Below are 19,160 nucleotides of genomic sequence, written 5' to 3'. Positions count from 1 at the left end.
CGCGGGTTCCGTCGGTGGCTCGGGGCCGTTCCTGACGCGGGGGAGAGCCGGGGTCTGTAGCGATATCGCATACGACCTAAGTAGCTCCATAGCCGAGCCGACGGTCAAAGCGGCCTACTTCTCTCCCGACTCCTGGCTAATAGGAACTTGGTTTCTTAAATATTTCCCCCTCCACCCACGGCCGTCCTGAGATTGATCCGCCAACGCGGGAGCTCTGTCAGAATGTTCAGATACGTCGCGCGGAACGTCTCCAGAGCCGGCGCAAAGGCGCCGATGCGGCCAATGGCCCACCGGAGCTTCGCGTCGGCTGGCAACAAAGCTGCCTTTGACTGGCAGGACCCCCTTGCATCGCGAAACCTCTTGACCGAGGAGGAGCTTGCGATCCAGGAGACGGCAGAGAGGTATTGTCAGGAGCGGCTGCAGCCCCGCGTTCTGCGTAAGCGCTATCGCCACTGCCAGACCCGTGCGTCTGTCGCAAATCAGAGCTAACCTCGGCTGCTGTCTAGAGGCGTACCGCGACGAGCACTACGATCCCAAGATTCTCGAGGAGATGGGTGAGCTCGGGCTGCTCGGCGCCAACATCGAGGGCTACGGCTGCGCGGGCGTGTCATCGGTCGCCGGCGCCCTCATCACCCGCGCCGTGGAGCGTGTGGATTCTGGCTACCGGTCCGGCATGTCGGTGCAGTCCTCGCTGGTCATGGGCGGCATCTACGAGTTCGGAACGGAGGAGCAGAAGCAAAGGTTGCTGCCGGAGATGGCCAAGGGCAAGCTCCTCGGTGCGTTTGGCCTGACGGAGCCCAACCATGGCAGCGACCCGGGCAGCATGGAGAGCGTCGCGAAGCCGCACCCGACCAAGAAGGGCTACTACTCGCTGAGCGGCGCCAAGACTTGGATCACGAACAGCCCCATCGCCGACGTCCTGCTCGTCTGGGCCAAGCTGCAGGAAACGGGCAAGATCCGCGGCTTCCTGGTCGAGCGAAAGGACTGCCCGCCAGGCACGCTGGAGACGCCGGCCATCAAGGACAAGAACGGGCTGCGAGCATCCATCACGGGTATGATCCAACTCGACGAATGCCCTGTGCCCGAGGCCAACATGTTCCCCGAGGTCGAGGGCCTCAAGGGCCCCTTCAGCTGCCTCAACAGCGCCCGCTACGGCATCTCAATGGGCGTCATGGGCGCGCTAGAGGACTCCATTGCGCGCGCGCGGACGTACGCGCTGGAACGCAAGCAATTCAAGGGCAACCCGCTGGCCAAGTACCAACTGATCCAGAAGAAGCTGGCCGACGCGGCGACGGACGCCTCATACGGCGTGCTGGCGTCCATCCAGGTGGGCCGCCTCAAGGATGAGGGCAAGGCGACGCCTGAGATGATCAGCATGGTCAAGCGGCAGAACTGCGACACGGCCCTCCGCAACGCGCGCGTGCTGCAGGAGATCTTTGGCGGCAACGCGGTGAGCGACGAGTATGCCATCGGCCGCCACGTGGCGAACTTGTTTGTGACGCAGACGTACGAGGGCCAGAGCGACATTCACAGTACGTTGTGCCGATGAACTAGCCCCTTGCACGGCAATGACTGACATCGATGCACAGGTCTGATTTTGGGGCGCGCCATTACGGGTATCCAGGCGTTTGTTTAGGTAAACGGTGGACCACGATGCAAGACGCCGAGCCTCGGCATGGCCGATGGGTGATGCGGCTAGGACGGTCAATAGAGAAGAAGGGACGTTCCGGAACTGCATGTAGATCTGCAACCCCAAAAATAAAAAAAAATAAAACGTGGCACATGTACGCAGTTCTTGGTGTGACAGAGACAACAAGCTTGCATCACTGTCTGCAGCCCAGGACCTGGCCGGAAGTGCCAGCGTGCGGTTGCGTCCGTGGCCGCGGGCAAAACGTCATGGACGGCCCCAGGAGCGGCGCCGGCGTAGCCAAGGTGGATCACGCTTGGACAGAAAGAAGGTCTGACCTGTTTGACGGCGCATCACCCGCCGGGCATCGAGAATGCGGTACCTATCGGATCCTGTGCGACCAGCCTGGCCTTGTCCTACCTACTGGGTACCTTACCTGCCTAAGGTAAGTACTAAGGTAGCACACGACCAGTCACGACAGCTCCGTGCTTGTGTCATCGCAGTCGCGGCTGGTCCTGGTTGATAATGCTGACTGTTGTCCGATGCATCGACTGTCCACCACAACAACAAAGGGACCGACGCCCTTGCAAACACCCGGGGTGGCCGCGACGGCAAGGGCCAGGCCGGGTCCAGCCCAACCGGTCGCATCGAACGCCAAAGAAGGCTGTGGCAACAGAACGACAAGGGCGGGCAGAAAAGGTGGCTACGCCGGGAGTACCGCCGTGCGAGAAAACTCTTAGCATCTCAGTGTGGCTAGACGTGCGGGTCCGTGTTAGTGCATGAGTCAACTGGCCCGTGGCGGCCCTGTCGCTTCAACCGGGGCAGTCGCGCTGACCATGCGGCGTTGCAGGTGGCGGTGCCAATTTGCACCGACCACACGGCATTGAGTGGCGCCTCAGACCTTTGTAGGCTCGGACGGCATGGGAAAATCCTGACTGAGGCTGCCCTGCCTGGGCGGACGGGCTGGCTGGCTGGCTGGCTGGGCGGGCTGAGCCTGCCCGTCACTATAATGGGTGGTGGGCTGGGCTGGATCATGGATGGGACCGCCCCCAGCCAACTGGCATGGGCGCACAACGGGGGTCCTGGAACAGTCAGCAGCCACTGGCTGGGGCCGGGTGGCCACCGCCAATTGTCCCGCCTGCCAGCCCGCGAGCCACCAGGTCATTTCGCCAGGCGCCGCCGTGACTTGGCTCTTCTTTCTTCCTGAACAACTTCGACGCCGCCACATACCCCGTCACGACCATCCACGACTGCGATCAACGTTTTGTCCTCCTGCGACCGACCTAGAGCCTTACGAGCGTCGAGTTTTCGAACGGCCCTCCCCATCTGCGTCTTCTTCCCCTCACCCCGAAGAAGTCCATCTCCCCTCCTCGTTGAGGTGCGTCATCTCCCGTGTTTTCCCTCTCACGGCCGCCCGCCCGCCCGCCGTCGCCGCCACCGCTAACGCCGCTTTCCCGCCTGCAGTCCATCAACGAAGCGGTCATCTTTCGCACCTCTACACACATATCACAGACATGGCTCTCAAGCGCATCAACAAGGAGCTGACTGACCTCGGCCGGTGAGAACCCCGGACCCCCCCTGTGCCTCGTGAGGGTGTTTGGAGCCCAAGTGTGAGGTGGGGCTGAGTTTGAGCGGGGTCTTTTTTTGCGGGTGGCTTCGAGAGACTCGAGCGACGCTCGTGACCGCAATGCCCTCGGAACACAAGCTGGGATGCCCTCGCGATGCAGTGATTCTTTTGCAAGATTAAAATCGACTGACCTCTCATCTAGTGACCCGCCGTCGTCTTGCTCCGCTGGACCTGTTGGCGAGGACCTGGTATGTCAACCCCTCAAACTGGGTCATGCAACGCTCCGGCGACTCCCACCAAGTCGTCCACTACAGCGTCGCGGCCATCTAGCTCACCCTTTGACAATTCGAGACGACTAACACTACAATAGTTTCACTGGCAAGCAACTATCATGGGACCTGTAAGCACCTCCCCGTCCACCACCTGCTAGCCTGTTCGATGATCGTCGGTCTGCACAAGAATGAGCCGCTTCCCGCTCGTCTAGTCTACATCACACCGACGGTGCTCGGCGCCTGCAATAATCTCTTGGCACGTGTACTGACTTGCACAGGGCGAGTCGCCGTACTCTGGTGGTGTCTTCTTCCTTGCCATCCACTTCCCTACCGACTACCCCTTCAAGCCGCCCAAGGTCAACTTCACGACTCGCATCTACCATCCCAACATCAATTCTAATGGCAGCATCTGTCTGGATATCTTGAGGGACCAGTGGAGCCCGGCCCTGACCATTAGTAAAGGTGTGTATCCGCCTGCCCCATGTTTGACAACGGCACGCGCAGGCCGCTGACCAAAACGGCGTCCAGTCCTTCTTTCCATCTGCTCCATGTTGACAGACCCCAACCCCGACGACCCCCTTGTGCCTGAGATCGCCCATGTGTACAAGACGGACCGACCACGATACGAGGCCACAGCTAGGGAGTGGACCCGGAAGTACGCTGTCTAGGTCGAGGGCGGGTTACGATGACGACTGCGATGTTTGCGGCGGAGTGAAGGGGCGCACTGGGTGTGTTTCTCGTCCCTCTTTCTTTTGCAGGATGCGCGATGCGGTGTGGACGCCTTGGGCGAGTGGCTGTGATGGATACCAACGGCCTCCCGGTCCGCTCGCGATGGCGGCTGGCGGCCGGCTCTTGGTACTGGGGGACATCGGTCAGGGATATCCGGGAAGATTGAGAACGAGGGATGCAGTTCAGCGGAGGGGGAGGGGCGAGGCTAGACAAACACATCAGTTTTAAAGGGATATCATGCGGCTGGGCTATTGGTTTGCATTGACGAGTGTGTTTTTGGCATGCAGAAACAGGCAGCGTATACACTGCATCTCGCTCTCTTTACGTTGCGGCCCAGAAACTGGGCTACTCGCACTTTCGTGACTGTTCTGGCATCGGCTCCACGGGTTGCGACGTGGCGACAGACGATGAGATTGTAAGGCTGGGCAGAGCGGACGTGTGGGACAGTATATTGGGCCGCTGGTTGCGATACCAACTGGCGTGTGTGCCTAGGGCGCCGCCAGCATGAGCCTCACGGGATAAGTGGTGGGCAGCCAACGTTTCTTCGTCTGGTGTTAGGAGATCTACAGTAGGCATCCCGCCTGCACACGTCGAGGCGACTAGCAACGTTTGCCCGTCGGTCGCGCGGCGGCAGACCGGGCCGGCCGGGTTTCGACGGCACCCAAAGCATGCCGTCGTGCCGTTATATCTGTGGGCCGGGACGACGAGCACATGTGCAAGGGAGGGATCATGGCTTAGGGGATGCATGGCCGGTGAGGCATGGCTGGTGAGGTATGGCTGGCGTGAGGGCGACGGGGGGACCAGGCGACGAGGCAGGTACATACATATGCACCGTTGATTGGACAGTTGGGGACTGTTCGAGGATGGATGCCAAGGGCTGCCCGTCACGAGCTGTCGCGTACGTGCTCGAGCTTGCAGCGTTGGATGTTTTGTGTCCGAGACGGAGCGGCCACGGTTGCGTGTGGGCTGCGGGAGGCTAATGGTCGGGTTGGGTGGCGTGGCGCGACGGTGACCGTCGCAGGGCGTTTCACGGAGGCGCGTCCGACACGGTGGGGCTGCGGCGGCGGCGGCGGCGGCAGCGGCAGCGGCACTGGTAGCGGTGGTGGTGGTGGTGGTGGTGGTGGTGGTTGTGGTGGTGCGAGGACTCGTCGCTGCTGCAGGTTCCTCCACCTTCCCACCTCATGCAGGCTTTTTGAGGAGCCCCTCGGTGCCAGGCCTAATGGGTCGAGGGGTCCCCCCCGCTCGCAACGCTGTCAACCTAAGGTGGTAGTCAGGGGCTGAGCAGCAGCTGAGGTGAAACCGAGTTGACGAGAGCGAGAGAACGACCCGTTCTGCTTTGGAGGCCTACGCGCTGGCTCGTCGCCACGGGTATGATGCAGAGGAATACAATATATGGGACTGCCTCATGGGCCCGGGAAACGCGGCATGACTCTTCGCGATAGATTGCTTGCGCGTTCGACAGGTATCGCGAGAGATGGAACATGATGGTGGGCTCGAGTCCTGAGCAGTCCCGTCTCCAAGGGCCCCAGCGTCGCAGGTCGACGGCCGGCCTGGCCCCCACCCCTGCCCGCCTTTGGTCGTCCACTCGGCGCTCTTCACTGTCCGTCGGGTGGGAGGCTGCCGCCGCTGCGCGCTGTGCGACTGTAGGCCATGGGGGGCGGGTCGGGTCGCCAAGCACAAGCTGGCGCAGGTGCAGATGCTTGTCGGCTGCGTCGCCGAGGACTGGGGCGGCACGGCCTCGCGCGCACGGCTTCACGCTTGCGGTAGGCTTCGCACTCAAGGATAGCCTAGGTAAAGTATGGTAGATAACCACGGCTGGTCCCCTGGCTGGTATCCGCTTTGACAATACACACGTATCCATCAGGAACCGTCGTGGTCTCTGGTCAGTTACTTGTATGCCCAGGCTGGCCCTGCAAACCTAACCCATCCCGTCGTCCGTCGGTGGCATACATACTCCCCTCGCATCGCAACCCTCTTCATCCCCTCCCCTCGCTTTCTCTGCACTCTCCAAACCGCCTCGCCCCCAGCGTGTCTCTCCTCGTGCCGCGCATGACGCAGAGCCAGGCTTAATAAGTAATTACCCGACTCTACATCAGCCCATTGATTTTCGTGGTATGTATGATCTCCCTGGCGCCATGCCGCGAGCCGTTTCAAGTTGTGCCCTGGGCGTTCATGGCGCATAAACCTCGACGAGTCTGCCTGCATCCTGATCTGCCCGGCCATCTTTCCTCGCTGTTTGGCCACCGCCCGCGCACCTTCCTTTCCTCCTACCATCTACTGCCTACCTTGCAAGGCGTACACGAACTAACCATCCTCGACCATGTCCGGCTTCACAGACCGTCCACTCGTTCGCTGCGTGTGCTGAGCCATACTCGTGTGTCTTCACTTCACCTCACCGCTGGCCAAGGCCACATTGCGGATTTCAGACTGGCTCTGAATCGAAAAGGGTCGTCCGACAACTAGTTATTATCCGAGCGTATTCATTCATAGGCAAGATCCCACGAGGGCTGGAGACTGAGCGGGGCCTACGAACGGCGGCATCGACGACCAAGACGACGACGTCGGCGCCAACAGTACAAACGACAGTAGGGGGAGAGACTTGGCCACAGCTTGGCTGCCAAAGGTGCGAACGGGCTGCGACGGGCCCGCGGGACAGGCAAACCGACGCCAATCACTACGAAACGCAGTCCAAGTCGAGGCGACCTCGCAGACAGCAGCCAAGATGAGCTACGAGATGCGATCTAGTTATGGGAGCTACGACAAGCCCACGGAACGGTCAAGATGGACGCCCCTGACGCGGATGCTTCTCTCTGGCGAGATGACGCAGGAGAAACAGCAGGAGCTGACGTCGAGGGAAAAGTTTGACCGCTGGATGATCAACGAAGGGTACCGGAGAGTGTACGTCGTCGAGCAGATGGTCAAGGAAGGCCGGCCCCCCTGTGAATCCTTGTGCTGACCCGAAGTCATCTTCCCCTGCAGGTTCGTCTTCGTCTTCGTGGTCGCGCACGCGCTCATCTTCTCGTTTGCGAGCGTACACTACGCCATGAAGGACAGCTTGCAATCGGCGCGCGACATCTTCGGGTTCACGTACGTAATCGCACGGTCGTCGGCGGTGGTGCTGCACGTCGACGTGGGCATCATCCTGTTCCCCGTGTGCCGGACGCTCATCTCGCTGCTGCGGCAGACGCCGCTCAACGGCATCATCCAGTTCGACAAGAATATCACGTTCCACATCACGACGGCGTGGTCCATCGTCTTCTGGTCGTGGGTGCACACCATCGCCCACTGGAACAACTTTGCGCAGGTGGCGGCCAAGAACAAGCTGGGCTTCTACGGCTGGCTGCTCGCCAACTTTGCCAGCGGGCCCGGCTGGACGGGCTACATCATGCTCATCGCGCTCATGGGCATGGTGCTGACGTCGGTCGAGAAGCCGCGCCGCGCAAACTACGAGCGTTTCTGGTACACGCACCATATGTTCATCCTCTTCTTCTTCTTCTGGGCCATCCACGGCGCCTTTTGCATGATCCAGCCCGACGTGGCGCCCTTTTGCTCGAGCATCGGCGCCTCGGCCATTGGCGTCTTCTGGCAGTACTGGATGTACGGCGGCTTCGCGTACCTGGCCGAGCGCGTGGCCCGTGAGCTGCGCGGCCGCCACAAGACGTACATCTCCAAGGTCATCCAGCACCCGAGCCAGGTGTGCGAGATCCAGATCAAGAAGGAGCACACAAAGACGCGCGCGGGCCAGTACATCTTCTTTTGCTGCCCGGCCGTCTCGCTGTGGCAGTACCACCCTTTCACGCTGACGAGCGCGCCCGAGGAGGACTACATCTCGATCCACATGCGGTGCCAGGGCGATTTCACCATGGCCGTTTCCCAGGCACTGGGCTGCGAATGGGGCAAAAAGGGCGGCGGCGGCGGCGGCGACGCGAGCAAGGTGGTGACGGTGGACTCGGCCGGCGGCAACGGGGTCGACCCGGCGCTCCGGCGCGTGCTCCCGCGAGTCTACATCGACGGGCCGTTCGGGTCGGCGTCCGAGGACGTCTTCAAGTATGAGGTGTCGATCCTGGTGGGCGCGGGCATCGGCGTGACGCCGTTCGCGTCGATCCTCAAGAGCATCTGGTACCGGATGAACTACCCGCAGACGCGGACGCGGCTGTCCAAGGTGTACTTCTTCTGGATCTGCCGCGACTTTGGGTCGTTTGAGTGGTTCCGCTCGCTGCTGCTGGCCGTCGAGGCGCAGGACCTGGAGCACCGCATCGAGATCCACACGTACCTGACGGCCAAGATCAAGGCCGACGACGCCACCAACATCATGATCAACGACGCCAACGCCGACAAGGACACCATCACGGGCCTGCGCAGCCCGACCAACTTTGGCCGGCCCAACTGGGACATGATCTTTCGTGGCATCCGCAAGCTGCACGCGCCGGGCGAGGCCGGCGTCTTCTTCTGCGGGCCGAAAGGCCTGGGCAGCTCGCTGCATGTCTACTGCAACAAGTACACGGAGCCTGGGTAAGTTTGCAGACTATAAGCCTGATTTTTGTGGTACGCAGTCGGGTACATCGGAGAGGTACTAACCGAGCGTTAATAATAGGTTCTCGTTTGTCTGGGGAAAGGAAAACTTTTAGACTCGGTGGTGGCGGGGTTCCGGTCCTTTTGGATACCACTTTTTGGCTGGCATATGGAGGCGGACTACGTACGTGTTCGTCTAGATGAGTCGTCCCGGCCGCAGTTTGCTTCTTTCGTTTTGAAAGCTCCCTTCCCTTGCACTCCCATTTTTCACTTCTGCACTCGTTTTCTGCTTCTCTTTTTCCAACTCACTCTCCTACGCCGCCCTGGTTTACGGGCGGCACACACACGTGCGCGGGACGCAAAACACTTAGTTAGACGGGGATGCGAGGCGAGAGCTTCAAAAGAAAAGAGCTCGGATAATTGGGCCACAGGGACGGAAAGCCGGGGCTACATACGGCGGCACTACGTATATGTATGTAGCCACGGAATGGAGGGGCTCCCTCTCCGCAGATGTCAGCCGGTTGAGATCGCAATATCACGCTATTTTAAACGTAATGCACGACCTGGGATTTCAGACGGACGGGCATGCGCTTGGTCGGTGCCTGCAGCGCGGACGGCACGGGTTCCTTGCATGGAGGGTGAAAAAGAAAATCCAAGGCCGCCCGCGTATGCATGTCTTGTGACCGAGGGCTTTCGTTTTGATGAGGATGCTCTCCCCGAGTGCGACACACGTGTCTGTTACAGTGGCCCGGCTCTCGCATGCCACAAAAACTTTAAAATGAGCTGGCGTCAACATTTGGACCCTGCCGGCTTCAGCCTTCGACGTGTGGCGCACCGCGGCACGGCAGTAAGGTGTATTAGCATCAGCATGCTGACGGGACGAGTCTGTTAGAACTACCTGGCGCACCCATTGCTCGAGCTGGAGGAAGCATGCATTGCATGGGCCAGCGACGTATTTGGCATGGAGCAACAAACGGGGGTGGAAGGGGGTGGGGGAGGCAGAGGCTTAAAAGAAATCATGTTTCTGGCGATCAGGGGACCAGTCCTCCACATACCAGGCAAAGCATAACGGGATGCGTACCAGACCAGACGGACGGAGCCATGCGCGCATGATGCGGCACGGGGCTGGGAGGAATGCGCGCGCAGGCTGGCTCGGCTGGCGCTGGCGCCACGGCTGCAAAGCAAAGCGCAAGTGTAGCTTCGTTCCCACGACGCCCGAGGCGAAGACCAGACTTGTTGACGGGACGTCTGCCAAGCTGGGGGCCTCCCGGGGGAAAAGGGGCGCATGACAGATGGCTGACGGGGGTACCTTAATAAAGTGAGCGCGCGCAGACACGAGCGTCGCCGATCAGCAGGAGGAGCCTGGAGGACAGAAAAGCCTGGCGGCCGCCGAGTTGCATCGTTTGTTTGGCTGGACCTGGCGACTCTGATGGGGGGATACTATATGCTGAGGCCTGGCGTCTGTCGCATCGCACGGCCAACTCGGCGCCTCTGCGGAGAGTGGTGCGGTGGTGCTATGGATGGATGTTGGGGCCGTCGATCAAGATACGACAGTACTTGCAATTGTAAAGTACGGTGCAGTGTAGCGTCTGCTGGCACGACATAACAACCGCCTTGCCTACGATCCATACTTGCAAAGTTTCTTGACGCTGTGCACTGTCAAGACTGTGTCGTGCTGAACCCCTTTGCACCACGGGCTGCGTCAGGGAGTGTGGTGACGTCGTCATCGTTGTTCGCCGTCGCCGCAAGGAGGCCCTGAGGGCTCGTATCGGCGGTCGTCCCCACAGGAAGACGCGGTCGCTAAACCGCAAGGGGCCCGACGCAGCGTCTGCCGGGCCTGCGGGACAGCTCGTGGTTGTGATCCAGCGCCGACCAGTCAGACGGGGTGGCAACTGGATGGCTTGAGCTTCTGCCCCCCCTCTGGCCGTCCCGGTTCCTGTAGGTGGTATGGAATCGGCCTCCAGCTGCCAGTGGCGGCTGCTAGGTGGGCGGGCTTCCAGGTTTTTAGTGGAGTCGGCGGGTTCGTTCGTCTCCGGCGCTTGTGCCTGCTAGCGCTGCCCTGGCCTGGCCTCTCCACCACCGCACAGGCATCCGTCAGTAGGTCACCTCCATGTGCCCAGATGCTTCGGGCAGCTCCTTCTGCCCGCACAGCCCTGGAGCGCTCCCCTGGGCCCTGGCGCCATACTACCTATGGGTCCATCCACCGCACCGGAGCGGCACTGCCTGGGCCACCTCACCACGGCGGCTTCAGCGGATACAGCTTCAACGTCCAGCTACCTCACTAAGTTAGTGGAGGCTGCCTGCCGTCCGCTGGTGCGACCTCCGCCGACCTGGGTGCTGGGGGGCGCTTCGTCATCCCCGTGCAGCAATTCTCATCCATCCTGCGCCAGCGAGTGAGGTGAGCCAACGAAACGGGCTCCCTTCCACTGCACCTTGCGCTCCCCAAACTCGTACTCCTCCCGCCCCTTCACCCCCATCCATCCACCCGCCCTCATTCCTTTCTTTCAATTTGCCGACTATCCTTGAAGTTTCCCTATAGTCTACATCTCGTTTACTCTCTCTCCGTGCCCTGCCGTCACTCCTGTCAGTGCGAAGACGGGGGTACGGGCCGGTCTTTGCATTTCCATCGGACGGGCGACGACTCTCGCACGTTTGAACCCCTTGGACCTCGTCTAGGCCCGGGACATCCGCCAAGGCGAAACGCGACGCCAGCAGACCTCATCGAAGCCGCCCATCCACTTGCGCAGACGGCGAGATGCGCATCTCGTTGTCGCTCGCCCTCGGGCTGCTGGGTGCCGCCCACGCCGGCCAGCTCGCCGTTCGCCAGAATCTGTCAGACACCGGCGGTGGCGGCGGCAGCGTCCCGCTACCGACGACTCCCACGCCCACCACTCCGAGCAGCAGCAGTGTGCCTTCGCCTACTACGCCGTCCTCGACGCCGCCTACGAGCCCCGGCGACACGACCGTGACCGTCACTCGCACCGTGTCGGGCGCGGGCGGCGACGTCGTGACCCAGGCCACCACCCTTACCACGACCATCACCACGACCGTCCTGATCACCTCGACTGTCTTCTCGACCACCACCGTCACGAGCAGCAATGCCGACACCGCTACCAAGACTGTCTATCAGACGTCGACGCAGTGGGTGAATCAGCGCAAGCGACACGTCGACCTCGATCTCGCCCCACGGACGGCGCCCGCGATCAATGTTGACGCCGCACCCACGGGCGCCCCGTCCCCCGTGGCCGTCGAGCGCGGCGCGCCCGGCCTGCGGAAGCACCACGAGAAGCACCAGGACAAGCACCAGCTTTTGAAGCGCGCCACAATCACCGAGACTGTCACCGTCACCCAGGGCGGCGGCGGCGGCTCGACCGTCGTCAACAGCGTCGTCAAGACGCTCCGATCTACCAAGAGCGACTTCACCACGAGCACCTCGGTCGTCACCGAGACGGAGCAGGTCAATGCCAAGACCACCGTCACCGTCACCAGTACCCTGATCGTTACGTCGACCAGCATGTCTTCGGGTGGCATCGAGACGCAGACCTCGACCGCCACGGGCAACCCTAGCAGCAGCAGCGGCGACAGCGGTGGCCTCTCGACGGGCGCCAAGGCCGGCATTGGTGTTGGCGCGGGCATCGCAGGACTGGCCATCATCGGCGCCATCATCTTCTTCTGCCTCCGTCGCCGTCGCAACCCGAAGCCCGACCACGACGACTTCATGGGCGCCTCCGAGGTGCCCGTCGGCCCGTCTCACGGCGGCAGCTCCCGCACTCCCATGTCCGATTCGACGGCTGTTGGCTCGGGCGTTGGTGCCGCCGGCTACCTGGCCCCGGGCCGCACCTCGGTGAAGCACAATGCCTCGCCCGAGGGCTACCGCGGCACGGCCATGGGAGACGGTCGCGCCGGCTACGCCAAGCCCCAGCCCTACGGCGCGGCGTACGCGCAGACAAGCCCCAACACCACCATGACGTCCCGCAACAGCGGACACTTGGGAGACGCGCTCCCCCGCCATCCCACACCCGGCGACTCTTCGGTCAGTCCCGTGTCGCCAAACACTGCCGAGCTGGGCAGCAACACCAACGCCGCCGCGGCGAGGTGGAACAACCCGGAAGCCTCGGAGATTGATAGCCACCAAGTCACGCACCCCCAGAGCGGACCAGTGTACGAGATGCCTAACCAGCCCTACCGATAGGGCGGTGGCTGGCCACGCGGGTACGATTGACGCGCAGCAGCGAGACAGCCGGGCTGCGGGGGCCGTCTGAGAACGGGGCCAAGGCCCTGCGCGCCTACGAAAGGGTGTTGCGAATTTCGATGTTGGGATCTTAATCACGGGACTGTACATAGGAAGTTTGTTCTGAACGACCGCATTGCTGAGTGTGGGGGGCGACTTGGCTCTGGCCCCTGCTATGATGGAGGCGCGATGACATGACGTTCCGCGCGCTCGAGGTTCGAATGCAATGTCGCTTGACGTGCGGACGGGTTGAAGCAGCGGATGGCGGCCTCGTGGCGATTGGTGCGGATGTCATGCGACGGGAGCGAGCACGTGCGAGCATCCCGCAGCAGCTCCGCGGAGAGCCACGGGCCCTCTGGATATACCAGTGCACAGCACAAGGACGATCGATGGTTGTAAACAATGCATTTGCTTTCTTTCATTTGTGCCCCGACCTGTGCGTGTTTGGCAGGCTCGTGCGTGACATGATCGAATATCGGCAACCACGGAGATTTGCAGTCTCAGAACGCATACCCCTGAATGGCTGATGAGAAGACCTCGCAGCCCAGATATGATTCACTTGTTCATGTGTTCTGCGGGCCATGAACGGCTGACTAACTCAGGCACGCTGCGGGAGAATGCGGGCGCGCCGGTATCGGGTGGGGCCGAGTTCTAGAGTTTGGGAGGCCAAAGCTGCGAGAAGGTTAAAGAGAGAGAGAGAGTGAGAGAAAAAAAAAAGCCTGATGATTATGCGGCGTGCTAGCGGCTATGAGCCTCGATGCTGCTTTGCCGCAGCCACCTTTTCCTCGTCACGCCCGGTTCGCGGTGCCGCCGGACAACCTCCAATTCGCACCCGGTTTCCTTGGACGTGACACGAGACGATATTCTGAGACCTCATGGCGTGCTGAGACGGGTTGTCGAGACCAGTTTTTCCTTTTTTGTTGAGCGTGTCTTGGAGGGCTTCCGATCGAGTGGTTCCTGTTCGCCAGATACCATTGCTCAGCCCTCGGTCGCCGAAGGGGCTCGTACGACGCCGCTTGCGCAGTCATACGACCGGGAAGGTCGGCGATCACGACGCTCTCATAGAGGGTGTTGCCTTCATTGTCTTCTCGCTGCATTTCTTGCTTTTGTTGCTGTTCTCTCTGCACCTTGGCCCTGCCAACGCTGAGAGAGTCAGCGACTGTTGCAACGGATCATTGAACAGAGTTTTGAAGACAGTCGACGGACGGGCAGTTGACCGCACAGCGGCGGCAGCAACAACCATGGGCGCCCATTCGACCATCCACGACTCCGACAGGATGGCGGAGACGGGCCAGGACAGCGACACCACCCAGGTTGACCCCGTTGAGCTGAGCCGGGGCGTGGATGAGCGCAAGCTGGTGCGCAAGCTCGACCTTCACATCATCCCGCTCGTCATGGGGCTGTACCTGTTCAGCTTCCTCGACAGGGTCAACATTGGCAACGCGCGGCTGTACGGGCTGGAGAAGGACCTGGGCCTGTCGTCGACGCAGTTCCAGGTCTCCGTGTCCATCCTGTTCGTCACCTACCTGCTGTGCCAGGTGCCGTCCAACCTGGTGCTCAAGCTCTTCACGCCGCGGCGGTGGATCACCTTCATCGTGCTGTCGTGGGGCGCCATCGCGACGCTCACGGGCCTCGTCAACTCGTACGGCGCGCTGCTCGCGTGCCGGCTGCTGCTGGGCGCCGTCGAGGCCGGGCTCTTCCCGGGGCTCAACATCTACCTGACCTTCTTCTACGGCAAGCACGAGCTGGCCGTGCGCGTCGGCTACCTGTTTGTGAGCGCCGCCATTGCCGGCGGCCTGGGCGGCCTGCTGGCCTACGGCATCGGCCACATGGACGGCGTGGCCGGCATGAGCGGCTGGCGCTGGATCCTCATCGTCGAGGGCCTGCCGAGCGTCGTGCTCGGCGTCGTGACCTGGTTCGCCCTGCCCAACGACGCGGGCTCGGCCTACTTTCTCACCGACGCGGAAAAGGCCATGATGGAGGTGCGCAGGCGGCGCGAGTACGCGAGCACCAAGTCGAGCCAGGAGTTTAGCTTCCGGGATGTGCGGAGGGCGGCGACCGACTGGAAGGTGTGGGCGTTTTGCGTCGCCGAGTTTGGCGTCGACACGATGCTGTACGGTGAGTACACACACACACACACCCTCTGCATCTTGGAATGGAAAAGGCTAAACGCTGTTGGGTCCAGGCTACTCGACGTTTCTGCCAACCATCATCGACGACCTGGGCGAGTGGTCGACGGCCGAGGTGCAGCTGCTGACGGTGCCGTGCTACTTCCTGGGCGCCGCCGCCTACATGTGCATGGCATACGTGTCGGACCGGCTGCGCATGCGCGGCGTCTTCTGCGTCGTCTTCGGGACCATCAGCGCCGTGGGCTACGCCGTCCTGCTGTCCGACTCGGCGCCGGGGGTGCACTACTTTGCGTGCTTTCTGGTCGCGGGCGGCCTGTACGTCGTCGTCGGTCTGCCGCTGGCATGGGTATGTCTGGTCTTGTCCCCCCTTGGGAGCTGTGAATTCAAGAAGGTGGAATTTGTGCAACAATGGCGTGCTGACAGCGGACCCAGCTGCCAAACAACTCTCCCCGCTATGGGAAGCGGACGACGGCCACGGGCATGCAGCTCACCGTGGCGAGTGCGGCAGGCATCATGTCGGCCTACATATAGTGAGTCGAACCCCGTCTGGCGGCGTGGCGTCACGCATCAAACGTGCATGTAGTTGAGGACATGAAAACGCTGACAAGGAAAACCCGTGACTGCGCAGCCCCAAGGGAGACAAGCCGCGGTACATTCGCGGGCATGCCGTGTCGCTGAGCATGGTGGCCATGGGCACGGCCATCTACGGCTTCATGTGGTTTTGGTTCTGGCGGGCGAACCAGCGGCGCGAGGCCGGTGAAATGAGCGAGAAGCACCGCCAGATGGACGAGGACGAGCTGAAGGAGCTGGGTGACGACAGCCCGCGGTACCGATACACGATATGACGACGGGATGAATGGGCTCGGGATAGAGGGCGGCTTAAATGGCGGCATGGGCCGGGCGAGGCGCGAGCACTCAATGACGTACGCTTTGCATCTCAAGGAAGGGCATACGGCTCTTGGAAAGCAAGGGATATTGGTCACTAACGACGGCACGAAGACGAGGGGCATAAAGATGAGCCCGTTGCGGCAAGACCATGCTAGACGGATATGCACATTAGCGCCGTGTTTCTGAGTTCAATTTCTCATGGACTTCGCCGAGGGTCGTAGCCGTGACGTTTGCCCCGAATTATATTCGACGCACTTGAGAATTTCTAAAGCGTAAAGTTGTCCCGCATGCACTGAGACTGTGCATTGTATTAGTACCCCACCATTTCTTCAAAGTACGTGCGTACTCAAGATGTGCTGATGGGATTGACAAACGACGTGGCGGCGCCAAGCGACACCACGCCCTCGACATGCCGCCCACGTGGGCACGCCAGTCTTGCGTGGCGCCGCGCGGAATGGGTGGCTTCGGATAATATCGCGCTGCCAGTCGTGAACGGTTAAGAAAGAAAAAAAGGACATTCTGTCCGTCGTCCGGCTCCAATACATAAGCTGCGTATACAGTATACAGCCCTGCTCTCATCTCAGCGCATATAAAGTGCATTAAATCGTACACTCGTCACCGGTCAAGCCCGTCACCGCCAGCAGTGCGCCCATGGCAAGGGGACAGCGGCCAGACCGTCAGGGGCGGCGCGACCTGGCCATCCGAATCTGGAACACCGTCAGCCAAAACTACATTCTCGGCTTCACGTCGTTTGGCGGGCCGCCGGTTCACTTGAAAATTGTGGGGGGTTTTCCGTTCAACCAAGACGGGCTGTATGTTTCGTCGCGGACGAACCAGCGCTGACCAGGTGCCTCTGTTTTGCAGTTCCATGACAAGTTTGTGACACGGCTGCAATGGATCAATGAGCAGGTGGTACGTGTGTTGTCGTGACTCTCTAGCATCCGACGAGACGAAGCGCTGAGTGGATGGCAGTACCAGGAGCTGTTCAGCGTGTGCCAGGCCTTCTCGGGTCCCGGGAGCACCAAGATGCATTACTGCATCAATCTCATCCACGATGGCTTTCTCCCGGCCGTGCTCGGCTTCTTCATCTGGAGGTGCGATATCTCCCACTCCACGTGGCAAACCCACCAGAGTGTTGCTGACCTTGTCGATTGAGTTTGCCCGGCGCCTTGGGCATGTACGGCCTATCCATCGGCGTGCCCAACATCGGCACGGCTCTGCCCCGGCCGGTATACGCCCTCCTATCCGGCCTCAACGCCTCTACTGTGGGCATCATTGTCCTTGCTGCGGTCCAGCTGTCCGAGAAGGCAATCACAGACAAGATGTCGCGCATTCTGGTCTTCCTCGGTGCTGCCGCCGGCATGCTGTACAACGCGCTGTGGTACTTTCCGCTGCTCATGTTTCTCGCCGGTGTGTCGACCGTTGTCCACGACCAGCGCTGGCTGCATCGCCCGGTGAGCGTGTTGGCCACCGGGGCATCGGTTGTGAGACGGCGGGTTCGACGGGTGGTGGGAGGTGTCCACGTTGACTCGCCTGCTCCCCCGGCCGCAGCGGCCGAAGAAGCACCTACGGAGACGACGCAGCCGGCCCTACCGCTTACCGAGGATGGGCGCTCCTCTGCCGAGCAGGACCATAGGACCATTCCCCCGGAACGCAGGCTCAACTTTTCGTGGAAGTTTGGTCTCAGCGTCATCGCATGCTTCCTCATCACCTTTGTCGTCGTGATGGTCCTGCGCGCCACTGTGCAGGCCAAGTCCCTTCTCTTCAGCTTCTTCGCCAACATGTACCTGGCGGGCACGATCATCTTTGGTGGCGGGCCCGTCGTCATCCCGCTCCTACGCGAGTATGTCGTTGCCGAGGGCTGGGTGTCCGCCAGGGACTTCCTGATCGGGTTGGCGATCCAGCAGGCTTTCCCTGGCCCAAACTTCAACTTTGCCGTCTACCTGGGATCACTAACGGCCATCAATGGCGGCCACAGCTCCGCTGCGGGCGCCGTCCTGGGTTTCGTAGCCATCTTCGCCCCGGGCCTGATCACGGTCCACGGCACCATGGGCATATGGAGCGCGGTCCGCGGGCTTCGCTGGGTAAGGTCTATGCTGCGGGGCGTTAACGCGGCCGCCGTCGGCCTCATCTATACGGCCGTCTATCGTCTCTGGCAGATTGGGTACATTGACGAGGGCTTCCAGCAGGGTACCAGTCTTGCGTTGGAGCCGTGGTGGGTGGTGGTCACGGCGACCAGCTATGTTGGGGGCTACTGGTTCGGCGTCAGCCCTCCAGTCGCGATTGTCATGGGAGCGGTGCTCGGCTTAGTATGGTACGGCGTGGTGTCTGGATGAAGGCTGGAAAGATTCCAATCATAATTATCGTACAGCGCAAGGCGTTGCATATCAGGCCGCTTCGTAAATCCTGGACGGGGGTTTGTACCACAAACATGGACCCTCGCATCTATCACGAGGACTATTTTGCTAATCCATTTACGCCCTGTCATAGACGTATGAGAATTAGCATCCGCAAGCGGCGCAAGGGTTACAATGCTGGTCGAGAGTGAATGAACGAAATTGTGACGATTGGAGCGGAGAGGGGCATGCAGGGTGAGCGCAAATCGCACCTACCATTAGGCCGATTTTTTACACTTCAACAAGAACTCGTGGTTCAAGGAATATCGGGCAGTTAGATTTCCGCTCATGTTCTAAGATGCTGGAGAATAGTTGGTGCTTGACAATAGTCTGCTAGATCGTAGGTATCCAAACGGAGTGTCAATGGCCCGGTGCATCCGCGGCGCGTGAGTGCCACGCATTCTCCGCGCTTAATGGGGAGCGGTGTCTGCTCTTGAAAGGCGCTTACATGACGAGTGAAGCGCTAGAATTGCGAGTGAATTTCTGGGGGCGTGACACAACGCGGGCGAGTTTACCCCAGGCCACGTACACGAACACCCACAGGCACTTCAAGTCAATGGAGCCCTCTCCACTTTGGATGAAGGGTTCTTAACATGAACGTAACCTCTGACTAAATCCTTAGGCAGCGAGGCAGGGTCGTCACCTGGTGACGCGGGCATGGCGTGTATCGTTGTGGGGGAGGATTCCGCAATGAAGAATGGCGGGCCGGGTTAGTCTGCTGAGTGATGAACACTGTTTGGTACAAGCTCTGTGCAGTGCGGATCCGATGCGGAAGCAGTCTTTAGTTGACCAAAAAGTATCCGCCAAAC

General features: G+C 61.0%; 6 protein-coding genes across 6 annotated transcripts; all 6 read left to right on the top strand.

The window, feature by feature from the left end:
* Positions 1-141: 141 nt before the first annotated feature.
* Positions 142-1,792, top strand: JDV02_003975 (Glutaryl-CoA dehydrogenase (ETF)). The gene is made up of 3 exons (XM_047985151.1): positions 142-436; positions 507-1,532; positions 1,590-1,792. Exons 1-3 carry the CDS (start codon positions 223-225, stop codon positions 1,634-1,636), a joined length of 1,287 nt encoding a protein of 428 aa, XP_047841128.1. The 5' UTR covers positions 142-222; the 3' UTR covers positions 1,637-1,792.
* Positions 1,793-2,836: 1,044 nt separating this feature from the next.
* On the top strand, positions 2,837-4,134 carry UBC4 (E2 ubiquitin-conjugating enzyme; the record flags this gene model as incomplete). The annotated part of the gene is made up of 5 exons (XM_047985150.1): positions 2,837-3,005; positions 3,092-3,442; positions 3,565-3,594; positions 3,745-3,928; positions 3,995-4,134. Exons 2-5 carry the CDS (start codon positions 3,338-3,340, stop codon positions 4,132-4,134), a joined length of 459 nt encoding a protein of 152 aa, XP_047841127.1. The 5' UTR covers positions 2,837-3,005; positions 3,092-3,337.
* Positions 4,135-6,005: 1,871 nt separating this feature from the next.
* Positions 6,006-9,325, top strand: JDV02_003973 (uncharacterized protein). Its single transcript, XM_047985149.1, has 4 exons — positions 6,006-6,307; positions 6,532-7,093; positions 7,175-8,707; positions 8,790-9,325. Exons 2-4 carry the CDS (start codon positions 6,918-6,920, stop codon positions 8,821-8,823), a joined length of 1,743 nt encoding a protein of 580 aa, XP_047841126.1. The 5' UTR covers positions 6,006-6,307; positions 6,532-6,917; the 3' UTR covers positions 8,824-9,325.
* A 1,746-nt stretch (positions 9,326-11,071) lies between these two features.
* On the top strand, positions 11,072-13,416 carry JDV02_003972 (uncharacterized protein). The gene has a single exon (XM_047985148.1). It carries the CDS (start codon positions 11,463-11,465, stop codon positions 12,897-12,899), a length of 1,437 nt encoding a protein of 478 aa, XP_047841125.1. The 5' UTR covers positions 11,072-11,462; the 3' UTR covers positions 12,900-13,416.
* Positions 13,417-13,428: 12 nt separating this feature from the next.
* Positions 13,429-16,277, top strand: JDV02_003971 (uncharacterized protein). Its single transcript, XM_047985147.1, has 4 exons — positions 13,429-15,056; positions 15,124-15,413; positions 15,500-15,597; positions 15,696-16,277. Exons 1-4 carry the CDS (start codon positions 14,180-14,182, stop codon positions 15,910-15,912), a joined length of 1,482 nt encoding a protein of 493 aa, XP_047841124.1. The 5' UTR covers positions 13,429-14,179; the 3' UTR covers positions 15,913-16,277.
* A 329-nt stretch (positions 16,278-16,606) lies between these two features.
* Positions 16,607-18,291, top strand: JDV02_003970 (uncharacterized protein; the record flags this gene model as incomplete). Its single annotated transcript, XM_047985146.1, has 4 exons — positions 16,607-16,735; positions 16,820-16,867; positions 16,928-17,049; positions 17,112-18,291. 4 exons carry the CDS (start codon positions 16,607-16,609, stop codon positions 18,289-18,291), a joined length of 1,479 nt encoding a protein of 492 aa, XP_047841123.1.
* Positions 18,292-19,160: the final 869 nt, after the last annotated feature.

Source organism: Purpureocillium takamizusanense, chromosome 3 (assembly GCF_022605165.1).
Source record: "Purpureocillium takamizusanense chromosome 3, complete sequence".
Classification (NCBI taxonomy): Eukaryota; Fungi; Ascomycota; class Sordariomycetes; order Hypocreales; family Ophiocordycipitaceae; genus Purpureocillium; species Purpureocillium takamizusanense.
The sequence above is the reverse complement of the archived record's forward strand: the minus strand, read 5'-3'. Positions and strand labels throughout refer to the sequence as shown.